The sequence below is a fragment of the Phodopus roborovskii genome, unplaced genomic scaffold (assembly GCF_943737965.1).
Source record: "Phodopus roborovskii unplaced genomic scaffold, PHOROB, whole genome shotgun sequence".
NCBI lineage: Eukaryota > Metazoa > Chordata > Mammalia > Rodentia > Cricetidae > Phodopus > Phodopus roborovskii.
The window spans coordinates 3,213,050-3,240,249 of record NW_026126613.1 but is presented as its reverse complement, the minus strand read 5'-3'; the positions used below and the strand labels follow the sequence as shown (position 1 = coordinate 3,240,249).

Sequence of the window (27,200 nt, the reverse complement as noted above, 5' to 3'; positions counted from 1 at the left end):
TTTTTTTAACAGCTTTTTTTCTTTCTGCTTCAGCTTTTCACAAGTTGGAAACTTAGCTGGGCAGACTGCTGCCCTGAAGTCATCAGGCTCTTCTTTAAACGTTTTATCTTTGAGCACAGGATGTAGCTCCATGACACCTCTTAGTGCTCCTTTCCTCCGTAAACTGTACATTTTCTAGTTTTCCTTGGTCAACTTGATCCTTTTCCATTACTGCCTACAGAGTTTTAGTCCATTGTCGCCATGGCAGGACATGGTGGCATGCAGGCAGAGACGGTGCTGGAGAAGAAGCTGAGAGTAGAGAAAGTGCTACATCTAGATCCAGCAGGCAACTGAAGATGTTCTGAGACATTGGGCGTGATTTGAGCATATATGAGTTCTCAAAGCAGCCCCTCCACAGGATGAACTTCCTCCAACAAGGTCGCGCCTACTCCAACAAAACCAAACCTCCCAGGATCCCTGGTGAGTAAATATATAAAATGTTCTCTAATCTAGCAATAGATAGTTGTAACTTGAAAAATAAAAGGCCCCAGAGACTGATACTGGAGATTCGAGCTTCAAGCTAAAGACCAGGGAAGCAAAGCAGTTGGCCACTAGCCCTCAGCTCAAGCCCAGACTGAAAGGGCTGATCCATGTACAAACTGTTCACCAAACCTCAAACTGCTATCTCTCCTCAGCATGGCTGGAGAATGTATGCTGAATAAACCTGTTGTGGGAATTCATTCTGCCTATGGCCTTGGGGTACCAGCCATTTGGTGTGGTCTTGTCTGCTATGCGACAACTGGTAATCTGGGAGGGAAACGCTCTCATTCTCTTGCTCTCGCTCACACTTGGCGCAGTCAGAGACCAAGCCATAGAGAGGTGGCCCCGCCGGTACTCCTGACTCTGGCGCAGAACCACGGGACAAAGGAAGCAGGCTCAGTGACGGTGTCTGCTTCGCTCTGTATCTGTGAGTTTGTCTTTTCATTGCACCCTAATACATTTGTTATTATACTTTCGTAGGTTCTCCCATCAGTTGTCATGTAGTTGTCGTGTACCTAGGGCTGGTACCCCAAAACCATAGGCCGAATGAGTTCCCACAACAAACCCCCACAACTGGCTTTTGGTCAAGTGTTTCATCAGAGCAATAGAAACCCTAACTAAGACAGGCTTCAATTTCACTTAACCAGATGTTCTGTGCGGTCTTGTTTAAGAGGATTTAGATTTTTGAGCACTGCTATTTCAATTCCATCAGTGCTACTGTTCCTTATATTAAATTCCTGAAGCCATTCATGAAGGTTAAGAGGAAGATACCTATATGCCAAATACCTTTCATTGTTCATCTCAGAAGACCAGTCCTTTCTGCCCCCAAACTGACATGGTCGACGTTACACAAATACAAAGCACTCATATCACAAATGTTGTAATAACTTAGCACACTGGATGCAAAGGTGTTATCAAAAATAATGTACCCTTGCCTCCTCACACCCTCCATACTGGCTTTCCTTTGGCATCCTTTCCCCAGTGTAGATGCTCCCTCTTGCTATCACAAAACCGCCCCCCTGGATCTTGCTAAGTCAGTTTTGACTTCTCTCCACTGGCTGTAATTTTCACATCAAGGCGTTTCTATAGACTGGACAGAGTTAGAGTTCAGCTTCTTCTAGACAAAGTGTTTAAATTTGACTAGACAGCAGCAATTGCTTTTTAATCTAAGCAAACTGATCTGTCAAAGGCAATCAACTCAAGGAAGTTATTCCAGGAGGATCCTAACGATCCCGGCGAATCACACTGCCCTGGGTGAAACTCAAGCACTGAACTCCTGACATAGCATGTCACAGGTACTTAGAGGAGTAAGTACAGACAGCTGAACTCTGTGTGGACACTCACTCTCCAGCCTCTCACGCGTAGGTTAAAGATCACTGCAGTCAGCCGGTAAAGAAGCTCTCCACAGTGTGAGGTGTTGTCAATTCATGTTTGATGATGTTATAGCAACTAGGTCTCACATCTGCCATGGCTACTGTCAGCGCAGGTGCTGATCTGCTGTATTGCTCATTCCTCTAGAATCTGGAGTTCAGACACGCACAGGGGGTTGCTTTCTGTTCAGATCACTTCCTATCTTTTACACCAAGATCTCCAATGCTTTAGTAACATCTGTTCCAATTTAGAACTTGAGAGTAACCAGAAGTTTCTAAGTGTGTTACCTTGTTTATTATAGCGTAAAGAGGCCGCTGGGTGGTAACACCATTCACAATGGGTATAAGTCACAAGACTGACAAATGGAGTTCTGATCACTTCGAGCTTGGTTTTCCTGAGGCTTTCAGTTGTGTTATTGGGGCTTTTGTTCTAATACTACTGTCACTGGGTTGTGGTTTGGACATTTGTCACCTCCAGAACTTAAACCTTCATCTGCAGTTGCATTAGAGCTGGGAAGTGGGACCTAAAAAGAGGCTTCGGAATTATGAATCTGCTGGTTCCAATATCAGTGCCACAATAAAGACGTGTTCAGGGGGACTGGAGAGATGGCTAACCAATTGGGGACCGTCTTCCAGCTCTTCAGGTGCATGCACTCAATGTGAACATCCCCACATGGAGACACACACAAGCACAATTAGTTTTAAAATAAATCTAGGGGGTCTCGGTAGTTCATCTGCACCCTCCCACTCCTGCATCCTGCAGTGAACAACATCTACCCCTGCACTTTGGAAGTTGAGTGGCCCTTACCACATACCAAACTTGTCGGTGCCTTAATCTTGGAATTACTAGCTCAAGAAACAAATGTCTGTTAAAAGATAATCAAGTATTCTGCATCTTGTACATCAACATCAAACAGAGTAAGATACCACTAGGGGTAGGGAAAATGTTGGTGTTGGAAGTCCTGTCTGTGAGTTAGGAGGTGGTGCTGTCTCCTGCCTTCCCAGAAGCCTAGAAATGAGAGCCAGAATATGAGAGCCAATTAAGAGGCAGCCATGATGAGTGAAGTCTACATGGGGCCTCAGGAGAATGTCCTCTCTGATGGGCCATGAGTTCTTTGATGGGTTCCTTTTATTAACAGTTGGAAGGTGATTTAAGAGAAATAATGCCATGCATTCAATTCTATCAAAGGATGAAGAAAAAGCAGATCACTATCCACAAGGTAAGGCTAAAAGAATGACGATAATAATTAGAATAGCTGATACACTGAACACTTAGTATTTTTCACTAATCTCAATGCATTGTGCATACTTATTTATTGAATTCTCATCATGACTTCATGAAATTGGCACTGTTATTTTGGAGAGAAAAGTAGACAATGGGAATTGGTTAACTTGCCTGCTTATGAATATTAGATAGAAGATTATTCCTACCTGCACAAACTTATTTTTTAACTTGTGTTCTGACTATGATGTGATGATAATGAATAATTTAAAAGGACCTTCTGTTTAAGGAAATGCTCATTTCAGGCAACTTTATAACCTAGAGGCTAATTGAACCTCTTATTGAAAACACCAAAAACTGGGTTAAACTAAAAGGACTTTTTCTTTTTTTCTTTTCTTTCTTTCTTTATTTTTTTTATTTTGTTTATTTTTTTTGTAATGTGTCAATACACTAACAAGAAACTCCATATGGAGTTTGATATCTTTATGACAAAAGCTAGCCACTGGGCAAGAAACTTCCCTTGCCTCGACTGCTGACACTATGCTGTCCAAATTGAACAAGCAAGAAACAAACAAAAGTGATTGCTGAACTTTTCCAAGACAGGGTAGGACAGCCCTTCAGACTATCCTGCTTCATAGAAAAGTCTGGCAAATAGTCCAGGCTGGTAGGCTGAAGATCGATACCCCAATGTTACAGAGGAACCTTGGGTGATTGTCCAGGAAGCCAACCATTTCTGTCATTTCTCACAGTTTTTGGAAAGTAGCTTGCTTGCACTTCCTGCTTAGTCAGGTAATATTATTTCCTTCTCATGTCTCTGAGGAAGACTAGTTATGTAGTTTTCCTTATTAACAAATTCAGAATAGAAACTTAGAAAAGAAATATAAACTATATAAAGTTGAAAGACATCAAAAGATAGGTTTGGGTTGGTTATAGAAGTTAGGATAGAAAGTGGAATTAGGTACAACATTTTGGACTCACCAGGATAGGATAGATAATGGAGTATTTTCTCTGAACTTATCAAATACTAATGAACTGGACATTGCTGATGTACTTATTGCCTGTATATATTGTATATAATTATTGTACTTATTGCACATAGTTTTTCTATGTTAGTTATAACCTTCTCTTTTTATTTTAGACAAAAAAGGGAAATGTTGTGATATTTTGTTTGTGTTCTGACAAATAAAGCTTGCCTGAATATCAGAGGGTGGAGCTAGCCACTAGCTAATCATAGAGGTCTGGAGTTCTGTACAGATAGGAGACAGGAAGTTATGTGGCTGGGTGGAGAGAGGAAGTGATAAGATGGGAGTTGGAGAGGGAGGTGACTCTGTGGCTGGTTCTTTACTTCTCTGATCTTTCAGCTTTTACCCTCTGAGTTTTTATTAAGTCTAATTGGGATCATGCTTCAAGCCCTGGGATGTCACAAGACCCTCTTGGCCTGAGTTTCTCTTGGGAAGACCAAGTCCTCAGAATGACATGGTGGGAATCCCATGGCATCTCATGCACCAGCTTCTGGGGCGCTTTAGCTTACAGCTGACTTCTCCAAGTAGTAAAGGCCCAATGCTTCCCACTGGACTTTTTCTCCAATTTACACAGTAGCCAAACTTGAATTTTCTGGAACGATTTCATCTGAAGAGCAGGAACAAAACTTCTGATAGATTTTGGACCATCACCAGTTTTAGTTGCTGTTTTGGCTTGCACCTGGCCAGATTTGGAGCCCACACTGGAGCAGAACTTGCTGACTTACGAAGAGCAAATTATACCTTTAAAAAGTAAAGTCTACCTAGATAAATTACAGCCCAGGAACAAAACCATAAAACTTTCCCAGCTCAGATCACAGGAAAAATCCAAAAAGTCTGGACATGAACAGACCCAATTACTGGGGGGCGGAGGGGTCTTTTTTGAGGAATGGCACACTCTAGATTGTTCTGTTCCAAGTCTCCATTCCACCTTTATTTTTTATATTTTTATATTTTAAAATTCTAAAACACATTTGCTTCAAGATTAACCAGCTCCAAAGTATCCCCATTTCATCCAGCAGCTTGTGACATTTCATTAAGGGTTAGTAAGAGGGGATGTTCTTGAAGCTTCATTATCCTGAAGAGTCAACATCTCCTTTATTAACACTCACTTTTTGACATGCATGGTGTCTTCTGGATGCCCAGCCTTTGGAAAGCAACCTAGTGTGGCACTGGGTGAGGGTTTCTCAGACAGACTTTTTGGGTTTGAATTTCAGCTCTGTACCTGACGTGTGTCTTCATTAAGCTTGGTCAGTGTGCGCTTTGGTTTCACATCTATAATATGAGTGTTTAAAAGATTTCAATCACATCAACCCACACTCCCATGGACACCTGATTTTTTATAAAGAAGCTAGAAATACACACCAGAAAAAGGAAAGAATCTTCAAAAAATGGTGCTGATCTACCTAGATCTCTGCATGTAGAAGAACCCAAACAGATCCATATCTATTATACACAGAATTAAACTCCAAATAGATCAAAGACCTCAACATCAAACCAGACACACTTACCCTGACAAGAGAAAGTAGGGAATAGCCTTGAACTCATTGGTACAGGACATGATTTTCTGACCAGACTACAGATAGCTCAGGGACTAAGATCAACAATTAATAATAGAACCTCATGAAACTGAAAGCTTCTGTAAGGCAAAGTGCACTGTCAATAGAACAAAGCAGCAGCCTACAAAATCAGAAAAGTTTTTTCCCCAACCCCACCTCTGACAGAGGGCTAATATTAAAAATATATAAAGAATTCAAGAAAGTAGATATCAAAAACCAAATGATCCAATTAAAAACAGATCCAAACAGAGAATTCTCAACAGAGTAAATTCAAACGGTCCAGAAACTCTTAAACAAGTGATCAGCATTCTTAGCCACCACGGAAATGCAAATCAAAACAATGTCAGAATTTCACTTCACACCTGTCAGAATGACTAAGATCAATAACACAAGTAACAGTTTACCTTGGTGAGGGTATGGAACAAGGAAAACACTCCTCCACTGTTGGTGGAAGTGTAAACTTCTACAGCCACTATGGAAAGATGGAAATTGATTTACCTCAAGTCCCAGCTATACCAACCACTCTTTGGCATATATCCAAAGGACACTGAATCAACCACCGGGACACCTGTTCGTCCATGTTTATTGCCAGATCTTGGAAACAACCTAGAATTCCTCAACAGAAGAATGGATTTTTTAAAAACATGGAACAGTTAAAAAAAAAAAAAAATGACATCATTAAATTGGCAGGCAAATGGATGGACCTAGAGAAAATTGTCCTGAGTGAGGTAGCCCAGACCCAGAATGATAAATATCGCATGTATTCACTTATATTAGGATATTAGCCATTAAATAAATAATAACCAAGCTACAATCCACAGACGCAGAGGGGTTAGGCATACAGGATGAGACTATGAGGGGCACATGGATCTCCTTGGGAGGGTTAAGTAGAATAGATTTTATGGGTTGGGATAGTAGAATGGGTAGAGTAGATGGGAGGGGAAGGGAAGATGGGATAGAGAGAGGGGATACGGGGAGAGACAAGTAGAACTGAAGAGCATCTGAATGCTCTTTGGAATCCTCGTGCACTAAAAACATCCTATACTTCATGAAGGCGATCCTAATGAAGCCGCCACATAATGAGGGACACAGAGCCCCCAACCCCCTCCTTGCCCTTCTCTCATCACCAAAAGAAGCTTCCTGTACTGACAATATTGACTGAAAGGGTCCCAGGGAAATCCCCAAACAACCCAACTTGTTGCCAAGAAAACAGGCCGCTCTCCAAAACTGACAACAAGGCCCTAACCCCAGAATCTCCAGAAAGGTTATTATATTCGCTGACAAAGGGGAATCGAAGGGACAGAACTAGAGTGGCTAATGTGCTGAGCCTGACGGGGAGGGATAGTAGTGTAGTACGTGAGTAAATCAAATGTGGAAGAGAAGGACAGCTGTGATAATCAACTGCCATTATTGTTGGCTTTGAGGGCCTAAGGGGACCATGAGCTGAGGAATGTGAGAAGCCAGCAGAAGCCACAAAGGTGGAAAAGATTCCATTCCAGAAAGGGACACAGTCTTGGTGACGCCTAGATTTTAGTCATCTCATACTTCTGAAGTCCACAGCTGATGAGATCATGAATGTGTGTTATTTCAGCCACTAAATTCATGGTGATTTGCTCCTGCAGCAATAAGAAATTAATGTGATGTGCAATTCTCATTTTGCATTTCATTACAAGCTGGCATAGAAGGGTTAGTGATATGGTGTGAATGTAAAATGGCCCCCTACCCTGAAGACTACTTGCAACACTTGGTTCATCTCCGGTGATGTTGTTTGTATAAACTCTATGTCATAGTGTGTAGCTGGAGTTCAGGACTTGGAGCATATATCTTGGCCTGTTTCCTGTCCCTGTTGTACTCGCTGCTCTGTCCAGCTGTGTGCAAGCAGCTTCACGCTCATGTTGGCACAGGTCTGAGCCTCTCCCTCAGCCATGACTGACAGTGGTCTCTCGAACCATATGCCTAAATAATTCTTCCGCCCTAAAATTTCTTCTTGTGGGTGTAATATTAATTCAGCTATGAAATTTCTGAAGCTCACACAGCTAACAAGCCTGCCTCGTGTGTGTGTGTGTGTGTGTGTGTGTGTGTGTGTGTGTGTGAGTGCATGCATACATGCATGTGAGCATGACCACCACGAGGGCTTTGCCTGGGAATCTCTGTTGGGAAAATTGCCCTCCCCACAGCAGCCTGAGCACTGCAAATGCACTGCTGTCTTTGAAATGAGCTGTAGTCTCAAACCAGGAAGTCTGGCCAGCTGTACAAACGCATTCTGTTCCCTACGCACTTTCGTCTCTGATCTTCTAACTTGAGGGCATGGGCAGAGGGCTTTGGGTGCCTCTGCCAGTGCCTCCTCATGAAGAATTCGAAAGAAAAACTTTGAAAACACTTTTCCTACTTGGTCTCAGTCCCTTATAAATCCACTTTTGGAAGCACCATGAATGAAGGCTAGGCATCTGGCTTAGCTCACGAGAACACGGATGGCCACTGGCGGAGCTGCACTGTACAATAGGTCAGCAAGCACCCAAGCCTACGTTAGTCTACCCTCTGCCTTGCACAGCCGCACTGAAGAAGTGAAACCGAGGAAGGCAATGCCATCTCCGCTTTTAGTATCTTACCCCTGATTCTATCCTGTGACTCTGTCTCTGCCTTAGTACCTTTACCGGCCTTTCCTCAATCCATACTCCCCTCTCAAGTACAAACTGGGCAAGTAGGCTGGATCCGACTGCAGCCCCACAGAGTCGGGTTACTACACAAATACCAAGAAAAGTTGATGAGTAAAAAAACAAACAAATCAAGGTCTGTGTATAATTTTTGTGACAGTTGCCACTGCAAATAAGAAGAAAAAGGTCTTTACATAATAATTCTAACTATGTAGTACCCTGTTAGAGTCATTTTAAATTGTGGATCAGATTGAAAGTGTCACTAATAAAGAAAATGAGCGTTATTATAAAAAAAAAAAAAAAATGGGTCACAGGCCATGCAGAAGTCAAGCTGGCGTTGACTAGGATGCTTCCCCCTTGCTGGAAGCTTTTATTACACTGGTGGTGGCTTAGTACACAAGTAGCATGCTTAGTAGGTGGTAAGCAGGCTGCTGGAGGATGGCGAGAAGTCATCAGCAGTCCTCTCCACTACGAACCCTGTCCGTTAGAATAATGACCCATGTGGCAAGAACACACCCTGGCTACAATAGTAGCACATATGTCAGGGGGTAATCAATCATTGTTTGGTTGGATTTAAGGCCCACTTCACAGGAGGAAACACATGCCTGGCACTGTAAGTCTGACCAAGAACCCATGGCTAGGGAGCTCAGAGGGCCCAGGGATGAACCTACTACTTCTACTTTTGCTAAATGGGTACAGGATCAAACTGCCCTCTAAGTTCATATCATTCTCTCGCCATAGATTAATCAAGTTCTCACACCTCATCAGAAAAATTCCTTGTGGTTAACACAATAACTCACAACAGGTCAAAGTGCGGAGTGGTACATTTATATCAGAGCCCCTCTGTCCAAGGTTCAGGGACCATCACAGAAGAGGAGGTAGAAACATTGTAAGAGCCGGAACTCAGGGGAGACTGGAGCTAAACTGCATCTTCCAGACCGGGCATTCATAGCTGCACTCATGCATTCACAGCAGCTGCACCTGCACAGGATCCATGCAAGAACAAGCCGCCCAGCTTCTAGCATGGATGGGGAAAGGGTTTTGGAGGCCCCACCCGTAACTGACGTGCTGTTGACAGTGGGTGGTTCTAAGATGAAGACTCAACTTTTCTTAGTGGGTCATGCTCCATGAGATGGTCCCTCACCCAGAAGTAGGTGGATAGCAGAAGTGATTGTGGCGGGTCTATAAGGACAAAACAAAAGATACCGATACCGAGGTAGGAAAAGGGAGGTGGGAGAGGACCTGAGAGAGAAGTTAGGGAGACAAATAAGAGTAGATATAATCAAAGCATGTATGAAATTCTCAAAAAATAGAACTAGTGGGGTATTTTATATTTGAGAAATCAATGCATTGACATTTGCTTAAAAATTATTATTGTACTTTATTTATTTAGATGGTGGGTCACATGTACCACTTTGTGTATGTGTGTGTATGCATGTGTGTGTGTGGTGTGTATGTGTGGTGTGTGTGTATATGTGGTATGTGTATGTGTGGTGTGTGTGTGTATGGTGTATGTGTGGTATGTCTGTGTGTGTGTGGTGTGTATGTGTGTGTGTATGTGTGTGTGTGTATGAAGGCCAGAGGGAAGCTTGTAGGAGTCAATCTCATCCTTCTACCATGTGAATCAGATCAAACATAGGTTTGGTTTTGGTTGCAAGAGTCTTTTGGTTTAATAGTAGCTGCAATTCTCAATAAGTTCTAAAGTGCTCATTGGATGATTTGATTCTAATTTTACTGTCTTTACCTGTGTGTGGTTTGTATGCCCAGGTGCATGCATATTTACATGTACATAGGCACGTGTGTGCAGGTGCATGTGTGTGTATTGGTGGCCTCTTTGCTCTCTCGCCATCTTTTATATTTGAAGCAGGGTCTCTCACTTGAACTGAGAACTCACCAGTTCAGCTAGTCTGGCTAGCAGCTTCCTTCAGTTTCTTTCTACCTCCCCAGCCTGACATTACAGGCAGACTACTATACCAAAATAGCATATGTGGGCCCTAGGAATCCAGGCCAGAAAAGAGGGCATTGGATCCCCTGGTCCTGGAATGACAACTGCTGTTAGCCACCATGTGGGTGCTGGGAATCAAGCAAAAGTCCTCTGAAAAAGCAGCTGAGCAATTTCTCCAGCCCCTTCAGTAAACAAACACCTCGTGTCTGAACTTGGAAGATACACAGTGGAAGTTACACACCACCCTGAAATGGAAGCCAGATACTAGTCCAAATAGTGAATATTCACTCACTATTTCACACAACACAATTGTGTGAAAAATAATTGGAAAAAAAAAAAAACAAGAAGAGAAACATTTCTAATCCATGTTTTAAGTGAGTTTATGCTTTTGTGTTGGGCCATATCCATAGCCATCCTGAGCTGGGGAGTTGAACACCCCAGAGTCAGAGATATCAGATAAAGGAACCGGAAGAATGAAGTCAGCCTTTACCATGTGAGCAAGGGCAGATTAGGATGAGGTGGCAGCCAGTGGTGATGGAGAGGCAGAACCGTCCCGGCTGAAGGACCAGCAGTCCTGATGAAGTGAATGTTGGCGACAGCATCATGATGGCCACTGTGGGCAGAACTTTGGCATTTGAATATCAACCTTTTTTCTCTATTTCTAGATATCAGGAGACATCTAGGAATACTGTACAAATGCCACCCAAGAGCTCCTCCCCATTCCCGGAGTAACTTCCCATAAAGTCAAACTCCCTCGAGAAAAAGGAGGTGAGGATAAGCCAGCATTTAAGATGGCTACACTGATGCACAGCAACCTCCAAATCAAGACAACTCCATACTATCTGTATTCTCAAGAAATAGCAACTGAGAAACTAATAATTTGCTAATTAAAAATCTGAGAACCATGAAGCTGCCACAGAGTCTTATTTTACCGCATTTATCATTTCCACTTAATGTTTAATCAACAACATTACCAATTTGTTTTTCTCCACATTTAGAGAAAAATTTAAGAATTCGATTAGGCCAGCTATTTGCCTTGGACAATGGGTTTACTCTAACCCCTTCCTCTGCACTCATGCATTAATCTTTAAAGCATATTATTCTTTGATAACTGCACATAAGCATATAATGTGTTTTTGCCATTTTTACAAGTACTGCTCTCTCATACACTCCCATTAAACCCACTTCTCCCTCGCAAGTGTTATGCCCAAATTTTGAACCCCCCAAATCACCAAGAGAGCCAGTCCGATGCAAATTAAAGCCTTTTATTATTTAACAAGTTAACCCCATTTACTGGGGCCCTTCATCCGTCCAGCAGGGTGACTGGCATAAGAAGGACCCCAAGAAACCACGAGGAGGGGAGCTTATTGGGCAGTGTAAGGGGAGTGTCTAGGTGTACGAAACTGTCTCAGGATTGGTGAACTTTAAGGCTCAGGCAACCTGTCCTGTGTTGTCTGGTCAACTGGTTATAGCAACTGGTTATGGCTTACAGGCGGTTGCTATGTTCTACGTGATGCTGTTAGACCACTTTTAACATAATGCATATAAAGCACAGCCAGAGTCCCTCCAGCTAACTTCTGATTGGTTCCTTGCCACATGGCGGGTAACTGATCTCCTAGTGACCAGGGCAGGCCCAGCAAGGTCAGACACGTGCTGAGTCAGAGGCCTACATGTCTTTTCTGCAGCCTGTCATGGCTGCCGAAGCAGGGGTGTGGGTGAGGGTCTGGTCCCTCCACAAGCCCCACCTATTTTCGTATCTTGTGTTTGTTCTGGTTTTTTGTTGTTGTTGTTTTCTTTTTTGTGGCCCTCCGGTTGAGGGTTGCTAGAATGAGACAGATGAGGAGTTACTTCTCGGAGTATGGACAGCTCACCAGCGACTATGCCACTAATAACAATGACTTCCTGTAGAGAGCCACCGGTGCCATTCCCGAAGATGGTGCCGGTTTCCTGTCCATAAGCCAGCAAGGCGCGGATGCGCGATCCACGTCACGGGGTGACCGTTACGAGCGTTGCGGGCTGCAACTGTCAGTAACGGACAAGACTCCTCTGAGCATATATAAGCAGAGCCCTTTTTCCTCCTCGGGGTCTTCCCTCAACTTGCTGTAATGAGCCACGCAATAAACATAGCTGCAGAAGAATCCTGTTGTTGAGTGTTGTTCTTGCAGGCAAGGTGATAGCGCTCGACAACTTCCCTTCTGTCCACCATTGGTGTCAGTAGCTCCTCAGGATGGGGCGGGGTCCCATGAACTGCACTCCTGTCCGTGATGGAAATGCTGACCAGCCCCATATTGTACAGGTTTCCACGGTGCACAGCTTTACACGCTGTTTTGAAATGAAATTTACCAAGTCATGGTTCCTAAACCAGTACTGAATGCACAGGAAGTACTTACTGAAGGGCATTTAGTGGACTGATTTGGGAAGCAAGTGTCTATTTGACTCCCCCTAGGACCACCATGCCTCCCTTTCAGTCCCCTAGACTCGGTCCTCTCAGACAGGCACACACCATTAGTCATCAGGCAGTTCAGACTCATGCTGTTCCAAAACAATGGGTGCCACCAGGCCCTGGAGGGGCCTGCCTATCAATCCAGGCACTTGAGAGGCAGAGGCGGACAGATCTCTGGGTTCAAGGCCAGCCCGGTCTAGAGAGAGAATTCCAAGACAGTTGGAGCTACACAGAGAAACCCTGCCTCAAGAAACCAAAACGAAGAAAAAGCAACACTAGAAGTGTATTGGATGCACAGCACACTTCCAAATACCAATTATGCTTAAAATTGAACATTTTTATAAAGATAATAAAAGTTAATGGCTAGCCATGATCTGTGATCTGACAATACATCTGTTCCTTCTCATCTGGAGATGACAGAATGCCCATCCTGTGTGCTGTTGCATAGCGGGGCAGGAGAAACTTGGTTCTATTAATCAGGATTAACTACCAGCTTGTGGAGTTACAGCCTCTCAACAGGCTTGTTGTACATGGAAGTGGCAGGTGTTTCGTAAAAGTCCTTTTATAAAGCAGCTACGCCAAAAAGAGACAGGGAGGTGTAAGAGGGCACCTGAAGCACTAAGAAGTTAAAAGTCTAGGTTTCAAACTCCAGCTGAGCAGCAAATATATCTGAAACCTTGAGCAAGCTTGTCTGGCTCCAATTTTCTCATTCGTAAAATCAAAGACCAGCAGGCCAGTAGCCACAACCTGAGCCTACTATCTAAAAGATCACCAGGAATAGTCTAACAAAATTCTTCCCACATTAAAACTAACTTCCACCACAGAAGGAAACTGGGAATTCTCTTACTACTGTTAGACCTAAAAGAGAACTGTGTTGCCTAAGCTGTGAAAGCACACAGACGGGAACGTGTTCCATATGAGACAAGAATCCATTATTAAAACAAGCGTGCCTTAAATCTCTCTGAAAATAGATTAATCATTTAATAATGGCAAACATTTAATAATGGCTGATAAAGACAATTATATACGTACACACTCTCCCAGCTGGTAAAATGTGACACTTCAAAGGCTTGGAAGCTAATTTCTGGAAATACCGTCAATGGAGGTGTTTGTTCCCACCAAACCCCCTTCTTTATTTGTATCACATACATCCCACAACCTTCTCTATTATTCCTCTTCCCTTAAGATCTCTTCCTCTGAAGGGACCAGACCATCACCCAGGCCCCTGCTCTAGCAGCCATGACAGGCTGCATTAAAAACCCAGAAAGATGTAGGCCTCTGACTCAGTGCATGCTGCTGAGTTTTCAGCCTTCTGACCTTGCTGTACCTGCTCCAGTCACTAGGAGGTCAGATACACTCCATGTGGCAAGGAACCAATCAGAAGTTAGCTGGAGGGCTCTGGGCATGCTTTATGATAACAATAGCATGCAGCCCATAGCAACCACCCTGGGAGGGCCTAAAGACCATAGCAACCAGTTGACCAATCAACACAGGACGGGCCATCATCCAAGCCCGGAAGTGCACCAATCCTGAAACTGTTGGGACAAGGGCAGACTTGATCTGGGGAAACTAGGTCTGGGGAAGGGGCCCTGGATCGCTCTCCTGCTTGCAGGACTGGGACAGAAGATCATCGGGAGACATCCTTGGGACCAGGAACCTGCTGGTGTTCATCTGTCTCTATTGTAAGTTATTTCTCCCTAAATAAACATCTACTCAGCCTATCTGTTTTTCCTGATCCTTATTAAACCACAATAACTTTGTATGTAGCTCTGTCTGCAGGGCAGTCTAAAGTGGTCTCCTTCCTGAAATGGGTAAAGGCTGTTTAGAAGCTATTTTGGTTCACCATGGAGAGTGCAAGAAAGGCAACATCTTCCCTATGTCTCTCAAGATGGGCTTCATGGGAGGCAGCTGGAAGCTGCCAAGGGCTTGGGTTCTGACAGCCCCATCCTCTCCTCTTGCCTAGTCAGTCAGGCTCTCTCACAGCCCGCTGCAGGCTACTCTTACCTCCACAGCATCCCCACACTCATCATTTCAGCCCTAATAGTCCATACGATCTGTTTTTACCATAAAACCATCACACCCTGTGTAGACTGGATCAACTCAGATACTGCTCACTTTACTCTTGCCAAGAAAGCTCTAGCCTTTCAGGATTATCCCCCGTATCAGTCTCCTGAACATCTTAATGTTTGCATTCACTGACTGCTGAATGGCCTCACGTCTCCTACATCACAGGACTACTATCCAGCTGATAATGATAACTACGTTCCCTTACTCAATCCTGTGATGCTAACCAGTGAATTCCACACTAAGATCATATAAGTCCACTTATGACGGTGACAAAGAGATCAATACCTCTAAGTTTTGGTCAGTCTCTCAGCTTGTGGCCCCACATAGTCTGCACCCTAACCAGACTGACAACAGTACCCTAATTTGGACCCAAACAACAGGACCCCAGCTTTAGAGCTCACCCCTGCTGCAGCACAGGAGAGCTGTGGTCAACTGTGGGGCCAGATTCTTAAAGTACCCCACACAGCAAATACAGAGCTATGAGGACAGCTGCTTCTAGCTCTTTCTGGTACCAACTAGGGCATCATGCAGAGACCACACCAGAGCTGTGGGTCCATGTCCTGGTACTGACAACTGCTGGATTCTAGAATCACAAATAAAAGACAATTACGGTCTCAAAAGCTAGGTCTGTTGTTTTAACAAGGTAGTGAGTGGCCTTCTGTAATTAGAAAAAATAAAAGATTTCAATATTAATTTTAGAGCTACTTATAAGTTTAAAAGAGTTTTAAATGCAATGTTTTCTTATATTAAAAAAATAAAAAATAAACCGGGCAGTGGTGGTGTACATCTTTAATCCCAGAACTTGGGAGGTAGAGGCAGGTGGATCTCTGTGAGTTTGAGGCCAGTCTGGTCTACAGATCAAATTCCAGGACAGCCAGAACTGTTATACAGAGAAACCCTGTGTTGTGAGTGTGTTTCCGCCAACCTGCCTGGTCCCAGTGCTACACCATGCCCAAATAACACAGAGATGCTGTATTAGACAATAAAGCTGTTGGCCTGTTACTAGCTAGCATTTCTTATTGGCTAGCTCTGTCTTAAATATTAACCCACTTTTAACCAATGTAAGTATTTCCACGTGGTCTCATCTTACTGGAGAAAGGGGCTGGCGTTCTGTTCTCCCCGTTCTACATCTTGAATCTCCTCCCTACTACTTCCTCTCTCTTCCTTGTCCCCTGGTCCCGCCTATCTTGCTTTCCTATTGGCCAACAGTGCTTAATTCATTAACCAATACGAGAAACATATTTACAGAATGGCATCTCCCATCAACCTTGTCTTGAAAAAACAAATAAAAATAAAAAAAAAAAATAACAAGATCCCAAATGATACATTTGTTGTGTTCTGAGTTCTAATTTGCTTCTTTTAATGTATCTGTCTCTCTCAAATATCACTGCACAAATACAGTGGCTGCTTACATAAGAAATGTTTCATGTGTCTGTCATTTTATCCAAGATGTCACCAGGTCTTTTACTTGCTTCCCAGTGTCAAGAGTTGTAGACATCAGAAACACATCCACCACCCCATCTGTGTGTGTGTTCCAGCCTCCTCTTCAAGTCAGGCCATAACTACTCATGCTCTTCCTGAGCCAGTGTGACTTTTCCAAAATGCCTGTCCAATGCTCTCTGTCAGAAAGATTCACTTAAACATAGCATTTTAACCATTAAGCAGATTTAAGAAAACACTACACATTTAAATTATAATCTACACATTACATTACCTCTTCAAATGTGCCATCAAGTTTAGATCAAATGATGAAAAGAAATATGATAAATAGATTTCAATTTTATTTTCAATATAAATTAAGGCATAAGAAAAACCGAGACCACACATTATATATACATGAAACTGAGCACAGAAAGATGCAAACAATTCATATAGTGTAAGCTTTAATATATAAATTAGAATGTCACTTTATCCATTGTTAGTCCACCAGTCTAAATTTAACATCATATATATAAAAAGCTAATCAACAACAAAAAATAAAACCCATTGCAATATAGGTGTAGTGTGGGAAAATACATTTTTGTGGCTTTACACAATCTACATTAATCCATTCTATACAGCAGTTTTCCAAAATATAAATGGTACTTTACATGCAATAGGACATACCAGCTGGATGCCCTCATATAATATACAGAAAATACCCTCTAAATGAGACTGGTCCTCAGCAAAGGTGGAATGTAAAAAAAGATTCTGCATTTATACAGTTTCGGGTAAGATTAAAGAAACTTTTTAAAAAAGTCTCTACTTCCGATTAGCATTTTTTAAATGAAGTCTACAATGATTTGATTTTGTATTTTCTAATTATAACACAAACAGGAAAAAAAAAAAAAACAGAGTAGGAAAAGACACAGAGGGGGAAGTCCAACTCTTTAGGAATTTAAACAGGCTCTCCGCTCTGCCTGCGGGCTGCCCTGTGGCTGCGGCGGCCCAGCCCCTAAATGACATCTGCCAGTCTCTCTGCTCCTGCACAGTGTCAGGTGAGCTCTGTGGTCTTCATCACGCCATTGTGTAACCATAGCTGCCACAATGCAGTGCCACTAGGAGTCTGTCCTTGAGAATTTCCTTACTCGGATACTCAGGTAACTTGAGCATATTGATGCTTAAAAGGAAAAAAAAAAAAAAAAAAAAAAACAGAAAAGACTACCATTAAACAGAGCATCTCTGAAATTTCTTGTTTTATCTAGCAGTGAAAACACTGCTCATAATTAACATAAAACCATTCTCTCAAATTTGCATTGAAATTGGAAACCCCTGAAGTGGTATTTAAAAAGAAAAAACTGCTGTAGTGCAGCCACTCTCCGAATGCAAATGTAGTGCATGGAAATAAATGTCAGCTTTAAAAAGTAACGGCGATAACATGAGTAAAAGAGAGGATGCGACTGATATGGCATCTCAACTTCAGTGACACTCTATAGTTTTAGGGGCCTGTGCCTCCCTACCAAATGGCCCCTCCTAACAAAGGAGCAAAACTATGTAACCACTTATTCACGTGTAGTTCCAAAATTCCTTTAGTTACAGCAGAGCGCGCATGGCAGGCAGCCAGGTTCCGGTAGCTCTGCCACCGTCAGGCCCTCCTTTCGCCCCATCTCCTTTGCTGGGGGAGTCACTGAGGCCTTAGACCTTCACTCTACCAGGAACGGCAGCCAACACACGTGGCACAGACCCAGGTTAAGTGCAGACCTCACCCCCCACAGAAGAAGCTTCTTTTTGTTTGGTTGGTTGTTTGTTTTAACAGCAGATGGAGGCCATGGCAGAGCCACTAGTCACAATGCAGGCAGCAACTGACTGCAGGGTACCCAGCCCCAAGTGATAATCTACTGACAACTCCTGCACCTAAGATTCAGGGACTATCAAGGAAGGGGGGCTAGAAAGACCGTAAGAGACAGAGGAACCAGGAAATCTGCTGCGACACCATGCCATACAGCTACAACAAGGAAGCGGGCTGTCGTGAATCTAAAGGACATGGCTGCCTAAACAAGACCCAAACAAGACCAACGACAATTGGCATCCCAAGCAGAGGGGGGAATCTCACAGAGCCCTATGCATAGATGAAGAGCTACAGGCAAGTAATAGCAGCTGAGAAGGAGAATTAAGTCTTCCCCAGGGATGCGTTCCCCGGCTGGTTTTCCAATACCAACAGTCAACCCTAGAAACATACAGAAAATCAATACTGAACAGACCCAGTAGGTTGAAGTCTTCTATATTAATTTATATGTGTATGCAGCAACACTAAAGAGGCTCCATGAATTTGGGAGTAAACAGGAGGTAGTCGGGGGAAACTATGCATTTTATATTTTAATGAAGCAAAAAAAAAAAAATACCTTTTCAGGGATAATGGCATCATCACAAATCAATGCTTTCATTATTTCTTTTTCTCTATTATAGTAAGTATACATAAATTTAACACTAACCATCAAAAAGGAAATACATACAAAAATATGTCATAGTAAAATATACATAAATTTAACACTAACCATCAACAAGGAAATACAGCAATTACCCTTGCTCATTTAAAATTAACAAAAACGTTTCATAATTCACTTGAGTAAGTTACTTTAACTTACCACGTGCTGGAAGTTGGTAAGAGATTTGGAGTATACGGCACAGCAGCAATTGTGAAGTTTTGCAAACCACTTCCACCCATAATATTGGCAAAACCACCATGCGGGACTCTGGAACTAAGAGTTTGTATCATCAGCTATGAGCATGAAAGAAAATCTTAGTCTGATAGACACAAGTTCGGTGTCAGGGTAAGAACATATTCAACTCTGAAGCAATGACAATATCAGCCTGGAATCTGCCAACTCATTCTTGTCTGTTGCTTCACGGCCAGCGGTAAGTGTCCAGGAAGAAACCTCTCTAGGCTTCCATCAGCTAAACTGTACTTTTAACTGGCTACTTGATGCGTTTCCGATAATGTGCTCACTAGTTTTGTGTCCTTTTGGAAGGAGGAATCTCAGCTGAGGAAATGCCCCACCATACTGGCCTGTAGTCAAGCCTGTGGTGCATTTCCTTGATTGAGGGTTAATGTGCAAGGGCCCAGCCTACTGCAGGCGCAGCCACCCTTGGCTGGTGGTACAGGGTGCTGGAAGAAGGCAGGATAAGCAAGCAGTGCTCCTCCATGGCCTGTGCTTCAGTTCCTGCCTCCAGGTTCCGGCACTGACCTCTTCACTGATAGACTCTAAGGTGGACGTGTAAACAAAATAAACCCTTTCCTCTCCAGGTTGCTTGAGGTCATGGTGATTTGTCACAGCAACAGAAACCCTAAGACAAAAGGTTTGCTTTGTGTACCTTCCTATTACACCAAGGCTCTCAAGCATGGCCTATTTTGCATTCGCATCAGTGCAATTTGTATCCACGGGATTAGCAAAACTGCCTGAAAACTCCTAGCTGTTAAATGGGTTGTGGGTGTACGAATGTGGAATGTCCTCCATAAACTCCTGTGTTTAAGTATTTGGTCCCCAGCTGCCATTACTGTTTGGCAGTGTTGTGGACTTTTAGAGCAGTGGATCTCAACCTATGGGTCTTAGGGTTCGCCTAAGACCATCCAAAAACACAGATAATTTACATTACAATTCATAACAGCAGCAAAATTACACTTAAAAAGCAGCAATGAAAATTATGTTTGGGGGCCGCCACCACGTGAGGAACTGTATTAAGGGGTCACTGTTGTTCTTTGGCTGCAGCTAATGCCTATAAAACACAAACACGAGACTCAGGGCCCATGTGGAGTTTATTGAGAGAAGGGAGAAAAAGATGGGGTAGCTGGTGGCCAACTGAAAGCGCGCGCACACGCACGCACGAGAGAGAGAGAGAGAGAGAGAGAGAGAGAGAGAGAGAGAGAGAGAGAGAGAGAGAGAGAGAGAGAGGGGGGGGCTTGGCGCGCTTGCTTTAAAAGGGGGGCTTGTGCATGCATAACTGAGTCCTCTGGCAGCCAGGTAAAGCTTGAGCAGTCAAGTAAGGCTGACTAGCGCTGACACGGCCATGAGCGTCCAACCCATCGTTGGGGGCGGGGGTCAGCTGGCTGCTAGTTGCTAACAGTCACAGCACTAGGAAAGTTGGGAAGGGCTGCTCCAGGAGGCACAGCCTTGCCTGACAAAGTATAAAGTACAGCATGAGGGGGCGGTCTTGGTGTTATAGCTTGGCACTACTTCTGTTCCTGCCCCAGTAACTTCTCTGTTTGCTGGCACGCACTTCTTCCCCACCATGACCGACTGTCTCGCTCCTGGAACTAAGAGACACAATACTTTCTCCTCACATGCTGTAATCCAACGATTTCCTTCTTTGTGAAAAATACCTAGGCACAAAGCATTTTTCCTCTATTGGTTTTCATAGCGAGAAAACAACAACAGATAGTGGCATTCATCTTTCCAGACATGGAGACGAGCAAACATACAATGTCTGGGGTACATGTGTGTGCTCACCCTGTGCCTGTACATGCACAGGTGACTTCAGGCATTTCCTTTATTCTTTGCCACCGTATTTTCTGAGGCGGTGTCTCTCACTGAACCCGAAGCCCATCACTTCCTCTATACTGGCTGCCTTTGCCCACTGGTATTAGGGTTGTGTGTGTGTGCAAGCACACCCAGCTTTTACATGGGTTCTGAGGATCCAAACTCAGGTGCTCACACTTGTATAGCATCTTCCCTGCCCTCAAATATTATTCTTTCTAACTGTTGTGTACAAAATTTAAGACCACAAGAAGGCTAATATTTAATGCATAATACACCAACTACAAATTTTAATCCTGGGTAGACAGCTATAGAAAGTATAATTACAACATATCAAGTCCTATGCATTTTAAAATAAATCATTATTTCAAATTACTCTGTGTATATGTCATGATTAAACAAATTAGTCCTGGAGGGGAAATGTATTGCTGTGGGCTGAAGATGTAGTCAACGGAAGTATACTCCTTCAGAAGACACGAGACTGAGTGTCGTAATTTAAGAAAAGCGGCTCTCCAGAAAAAGACACCATAAGACAGGGTTCAAGCAGAGGGGTTCCTCGCTAGGGAAATGGATCATAAAAAGAGGAAAGGGAAGGGAGGGGACAGCCTCCAGAGACAGGAGCAACAGGGGAGAGGAGAAAGGAAAAGGGGGGAGAGAGAGAGCAGACAGACAGACAGAGAGGGAGAGAGAGGAGGTGGGAGGTGGGAGGTGATGCTCTTAGTGGCTGCAGCTGAGGGCGTATCCTGTCAGAACCCCAAGGACAGGCCAGTACAGATGCCTGAATACTAATACTGTGAGCCCTAGCACTACAAAAATTATGGGAAAAAAATGACTAAATTACAATGACATGCTATAGTACCTCTAGAATAAATTAGAATTTTGGTACACATTTAATGTGTAAACTAAATGTGTACTTTTCTCATCTTTTAATTGTTACCATATAAAGTAACTGGACTTCAATAAGCAATTCCACACATATTTCATTCTATTTTGTTCTTATTTGCCCTCCCCATACTTCTTTCCCTCCACAACCCCCTCCTCCTTGCTCCCATCATTTCCCTCCCACTTCCATGTTACATATAAATTTTATCGCCTTCTCCTTTCCTTCATGGCCAACATACATACATGTTTAATATAATTTAAATCTAGATCCTGCATGAGTGAAGTCATGTAATATTTTCTTTCTAACTCTGATTTGTTTTCTTTCTTTGCAGCTCTGAATAACATTTCACTTTATACACACAAACTTTTTAAACTACTTTTAATGGACATCTAGGATGAGTCAAATGTGACCAGACTTAAAAGGTTTCTGATGTACAAATCACAGCACGCAGGTGGCTATGCATGCTGCTTGAGTTCTTGCTGTTTGGGAGCATAAGACATAACGCAAAAGAAACTTCAGTTCAAGATCAGCCTGAGCAGCATGGTACCAATGTAACCCAGTATAATTTGAAAAATAAAAAAAAAGTTGACAGGCAATAGCTAAAACATTCCTGGGAGGAGAATGAAGATGCACACAGTTTGAGTTTACACGTATTATAGAAGTACAGTCAGGGGTGTTATGACAGACATACAGATCGATAAATAGAACCCAGGGATATGGCAAACATCGTCTAGTCATTTTTTGACAAAAATGCCAAGAGCATGCAAGAGGCTCACAGGAGGCCCTTGTTTTAGCCTCAGCGCTGCACATAACCAGCCACAGCCGTTGAAACCCCAGTTCTCTGGATGTAAAGACAAGAGAATCAGGAAGTTCAAGGTCATCCTTACCTACACTGTGAGTTCAAAGGCAACCTGGTCTCATGGGTTCCATGAGAGCCTGTCTCAATGCCCCCCTCTTAGTCCCCAAAAAAATTCAATGGGGAAAAGTGTTCATTCAAGAAGATATGTTGGGACAGCTGGATTATTTGCTATAATAATTTTAATTGAACTATTACTTATACCTCATAAAAAGATTAGCTAAAGATGGATCAAAGACTTAAACATCATTAAACAAATGGCTAACAACACAACCCAGGCTGTCTGACATTAGCAGGGGGCTGGACTAGCTCCTCCAAAGATACACACATGGCGACAGAAGTTCGGCATCATTAACCATTACAGAAATGAAAATTCAAGCTACAATAAAACATCAGTTCATACTCAATAAGATGATCATTACCCTTTTAAACAAACTATTAGTAAGAATGTGGCGAACTCGCCTGATGGGAGATGTCATTCTGTAAATATGTTTCTCATACTGGTTAATGCATAAAGCACTGTTGGCCAATAGGAAAGCAAGATAGGCGGGACTAGGAGACAAGGAAGAGAGAGGAAATAGTAAGGAGGAGTCAGCCTGTAGAGATTGGAGAGAGCAGACGCTGGCCCCACTCTCCAGTAAGATGAGACCACGTGGAAACACTTAGATTAATAGAAATGGGTTAATACTTAAGACAGAGCTAGCCGATAAGAAACAACTAACTGGCCAACAGCATTATATCAAATACAGAGTCTCTGTGTGTAATTGGGGCTGGCTCCACGGTGGGCTCCGGCAGGGAAAACCTTACTCGTAACACTCACCAGCGACAACACTTCAGTAAGAAACAGTACAACAAGCCTTCAAAATTCTAAACAGAACCACAGAGCAGGGTGGAGCTCAGCTGGAAGAGTGCTTGTTTAGCACGTGTAAAGCTCTGAGTTAGATCCAAGAACTACATAAAACAGATGTGGTGCATGCCTGCATTCCCAGACCTCAGGAGGTGGAGACAGGGAGGTCAGGACTCCAAGGTCACCACCCTAGGATACACTGCTCAAAAAAGGAGGTAGGGCAAATATGGCTCGGAAGTTCCATTCTTAAGCATATATTCAAAAGAATTATAGACAAAGGTTCAAAAGAAATACCTGTACATCCATGTTCACAGACATTCTTTACCGTGGCTAAAATGGAGAAGCAATGCATCCACAGATAAAGATTCAGTTGAGGATCAGAAAAGAAAAACATCAGGAGATGAATGGGAGTTATAATTGTAAGTAATGTACTTAATGAGAAAAGTACACACCTAAAAGCTGTTGAAATAATCACCTTTATAGTCTGCATTTTTCACATTTCACCCACAACTGGAAAATGTCCTTAAGGCTGTCCTATTCGAAGTCAGCAACAGGAAAAACAGCTTACCAGTGTTAAAAAAAAAAAAAAAAAAATCCCTAAACATGACACAGTTTTCATTTCTAGCTGGGAAGGTTTATTGCTATTAAATGCTGTACTGATAAAAATCTCTATCTATGCTTCTTTAGTAAACAAAGAAAAGAAATATTGAAAGGTTCCTGGGCCAAGGCTGGTGGTGCAGGCCTGTAATCCCAGCTCTCTAGAGCCGAAGGCTTGAACTAGAAGGAGCTCAAGTGCAGCCTGGGTGATTGGTGAGACTCTGCTTTAAAATCTAGACTCTCAGCCAGGCCAAGTGTCGCATGCCTTTAATACTGGTACTCAGGAGGCAGAGGCACATGAATACCTATGAGTTAGGAGCCAGCCTGGTCTACACAGTGACTGCCAGACCAGTCAGGACTACACAGACCATCTCAAAAACAACAAGAATTGACTGGTCACGGTGGACAAGGCAGAATCAGGCAGGTGGTCTTAACTCTCCTTACTATCCCTGTTCCAATACCCATCCCACTGCAGACCACCTACAGGGGCTATCCGACCTCTCTGGCTCCACTCCCTGGGAACTCAAGTGAACCTCATGGCATGCATGCCCAGCTTTCCTCCTGCCTGTGGACCATATCAGCACCCTTCGAGGCCATCCCTATTCTTTTCTGCCAGCCCCCACTAACTAGAAATACACTCTACCAGGGACCCTCGGGGGCAACACCAGGCAGGGACTCATAGGCACCACACTATCCTAAGACCCAAGAGGGCAGCAGAAAACAAGGACCAAAACGCCACCCAAAAAAGACAAGAGTAAACACCAAAAGCTACAATCACAGCCCTCCCAAATCCAGATGCCTAAATACCAACATAAAAACACAATCAGAACCAGGCAGGGCAGTATGCCTGAACCAGAACCAACCAACCCTACTATATTTGGACCTGAGAAATGCAATGCAGAGGAAGCACAAGACAAGGACCTCAAAATAGGTGTTATGACTATGTTCAAGGACCCTAAGAGTGAATGAACACCTTCACCAAGTCCCTGAAAACACAAACGATGGAATGAAATGATGCAAACAGTACAAGACATGAAAGAAGACGTAGAATGACTAAAGAAAACCTAAACTCAGGGGAAACTGGAAAGGAGAAACAAACATATCAGAGGTTAGGTGTTACCAGAGGTAAGAGGAGAACCCCAAGTTTTTAAAACAAGGTAGAAGAAATGGATACCTCCGTTGAGCAAAATGTTAACGCTAAAAACCAACACAAAACAAAGAACCCCACACATACACATCAACTGCTTGGCCTTGTCTTATCCCACCATCTCTGAGGTTTTGCCTCAGGGATTTTACCTCTCTTTCATTCTGTATGTCCTATTCTGTGTCTGCCTGGCTGACAGCTGCCAGGCTAGCCCAGGGTGTCTCCCTTTCTCTCATTCTTCCTCGAGCCCAGGTTCCTCCTCCTATGTTATTCTCTCTGCCTGCCAGCCCCGCCATGCCCTCTCCTTTGTAGTTATTGGTCATTCAGCTTTTTATTAGACCAATTAGCTGCCTGCCTTAGATAAGCATAGCTGCCCGCCTTAGATAAATAAGGTAAAAGAGCAACACATCTTTACATAATTACACAAATGCAGTATAAACAAATGTAACAAACACTTACGTAGTTAAAGCAATATTCCACAACACGGATGGGACTAGAAAATATCATCCTGAGTGATGTAATAGACCTCAAAAAATAAATAAGGTACATTTTCGCTTATATGCTGATGTTAGCTTTTGAGTCCTTGTCAATAAGCAGGCTCCATCCATATAACCACAGAAGTTAGGTACAGAGCAGTGGTTTTCAACCTTTGGGTCATGACCCCTTTAGGGTCAAGTGACCCTTTTGCAGGGGTCACCTAAGACAATCTGAAAACACAGATATTTACACTACAATTCACAACAGTAGCAAAATTAGTTCTAAAGCAGCAATGAAAATAATTTTATGGTTGGAGGGTGTCATTACAACATAAAGAACTTCCCTAAACAGTCGCAGCATTAAGAAGGCTGAGAACAACTGGTATAAAGTGAGGGGCTGAAGAGGAGTGGATCTCTGTAGAAATGGGAAATAATGGAATAAACAGCTATGGATGGATGCAGCGGGGGAAAACTAAAACAAAGGGCTATCTGTGGGGTCCTACAGAAACTTTACACAGTGGACGCTTCTTAAAATACACACACACATGAAAGAGATCTAAATGGGATTAAAATAACAAGGAGATAAAGCCCCAACTAGACACCTCTCCTCCAGGTCCACATCTACTCAAGCTGTTGGCCAAAATGGCCCCATGGAAACACCCAAACAACCCAGGCTATTGCCAAGGTTACCGGCTACTCCCCAGAAACCGAGAGCAAGGCCATACTGCCGAAGGCAACACCTACACAACACCTTAAACATGGAGAACTCGAGCTGGTGCCTACATGGAGCCTTCACGCCTACTGACCAGTATCTATGATACCAGACGAGAAGGGTAAACACCAACCATTCTACAAACCCTTGATCTACGATGGTAACCTGCCTGCATGTTATACCAGTGTAATGGTGGCACAAAGGTTGTGGGAGTACCCAGTCACTGATTGGATTTAAGGTTCAATCCATGAGACAGAACTCATGGCCCTACACTGCTCAGGTCACCAACAACCTGAGACTAAATAGGCCATGGATCTAGAAGAAACCCAAATACTACAGTTCTGCTAAATGAAAATACTAATAAAATGACTCATAGTGGCATTCTGCTAAAATTATAGCTCAGTGTCTTATTCAGTCATCATCAGAGAAGCTTCCTCCTACAGAGACGGGAACAATAAGAGAGATCCATTTTGGGACAATGAGCAGAGAGTGAGAGACCCTGGAACACTCTGTCCTAATCATCAAACCCCCTCTTTTAGGGTTTTGGGAACTGGCAAATGAGGAGGCATAAAGATTGTGAGAGTCAGTGAGGATGAAGAGCACCAAGGGAATGAGACACAACAGAGCTTACATAAGCATCAATTCCCAAAGACTGCTGCCTGAATGCAAAGCCTGCACAGGTCTATGGCAGATGGCTTCCCACTGCTGTGGGAGGAAGTAGCTATAATCCCCCATCACAAACCCAGAAGCTACCTTCACTGACAACCACCTGCGAAGGAAAAATTAGTTTTCGCTAATGGAGGCTCACTGCGTATACAAACTACACTTAAGGCGGCAGCAAACAACTTTAATCCCATCCCATAGAAGGTATAGGCAGGGAGTTTGAGGACAGTCTGATCTACATTAAAAAATCTCGATTTTTACATTGATTTACCT

The 27,200-nt window shown here is 43.2% G+C and overlaps 1 protein-coding gene across 1 annotated transcript in view; it reads right to left on the bottom strand.

Moving 5' to 3' along the window:
- Window positions 1-16,557: 16,557 nt before the first annotated feature.
- The window catches only part of Hace1 (HECT domain and ankyrin repeat containing E3 ubiquitin protein ligase 1), an 83,674-nt gene continuing 73,031 nt past the window's right edge, over window positions 16,558-27,200 (bottom strand). Inside the window, exons 24-25 of the mRNA XM_051206164.1 lie at window positions 18,863-18,976; window positions 16,558-17,397 (exon numbers count right to left, since the gene is read on the bottom strand). Of these exons, the coding sequence (XP_051062121.1) occupies window positions 17,295-17,397; window positions 18,863-18,976 (217 nt within the window). The 3' untranslated portion in view covers window positions 16,558-17,294. The remainder of the gene's footprint in view (window positions 17,398-18,862; window positions 18,977-27,200) is intronic.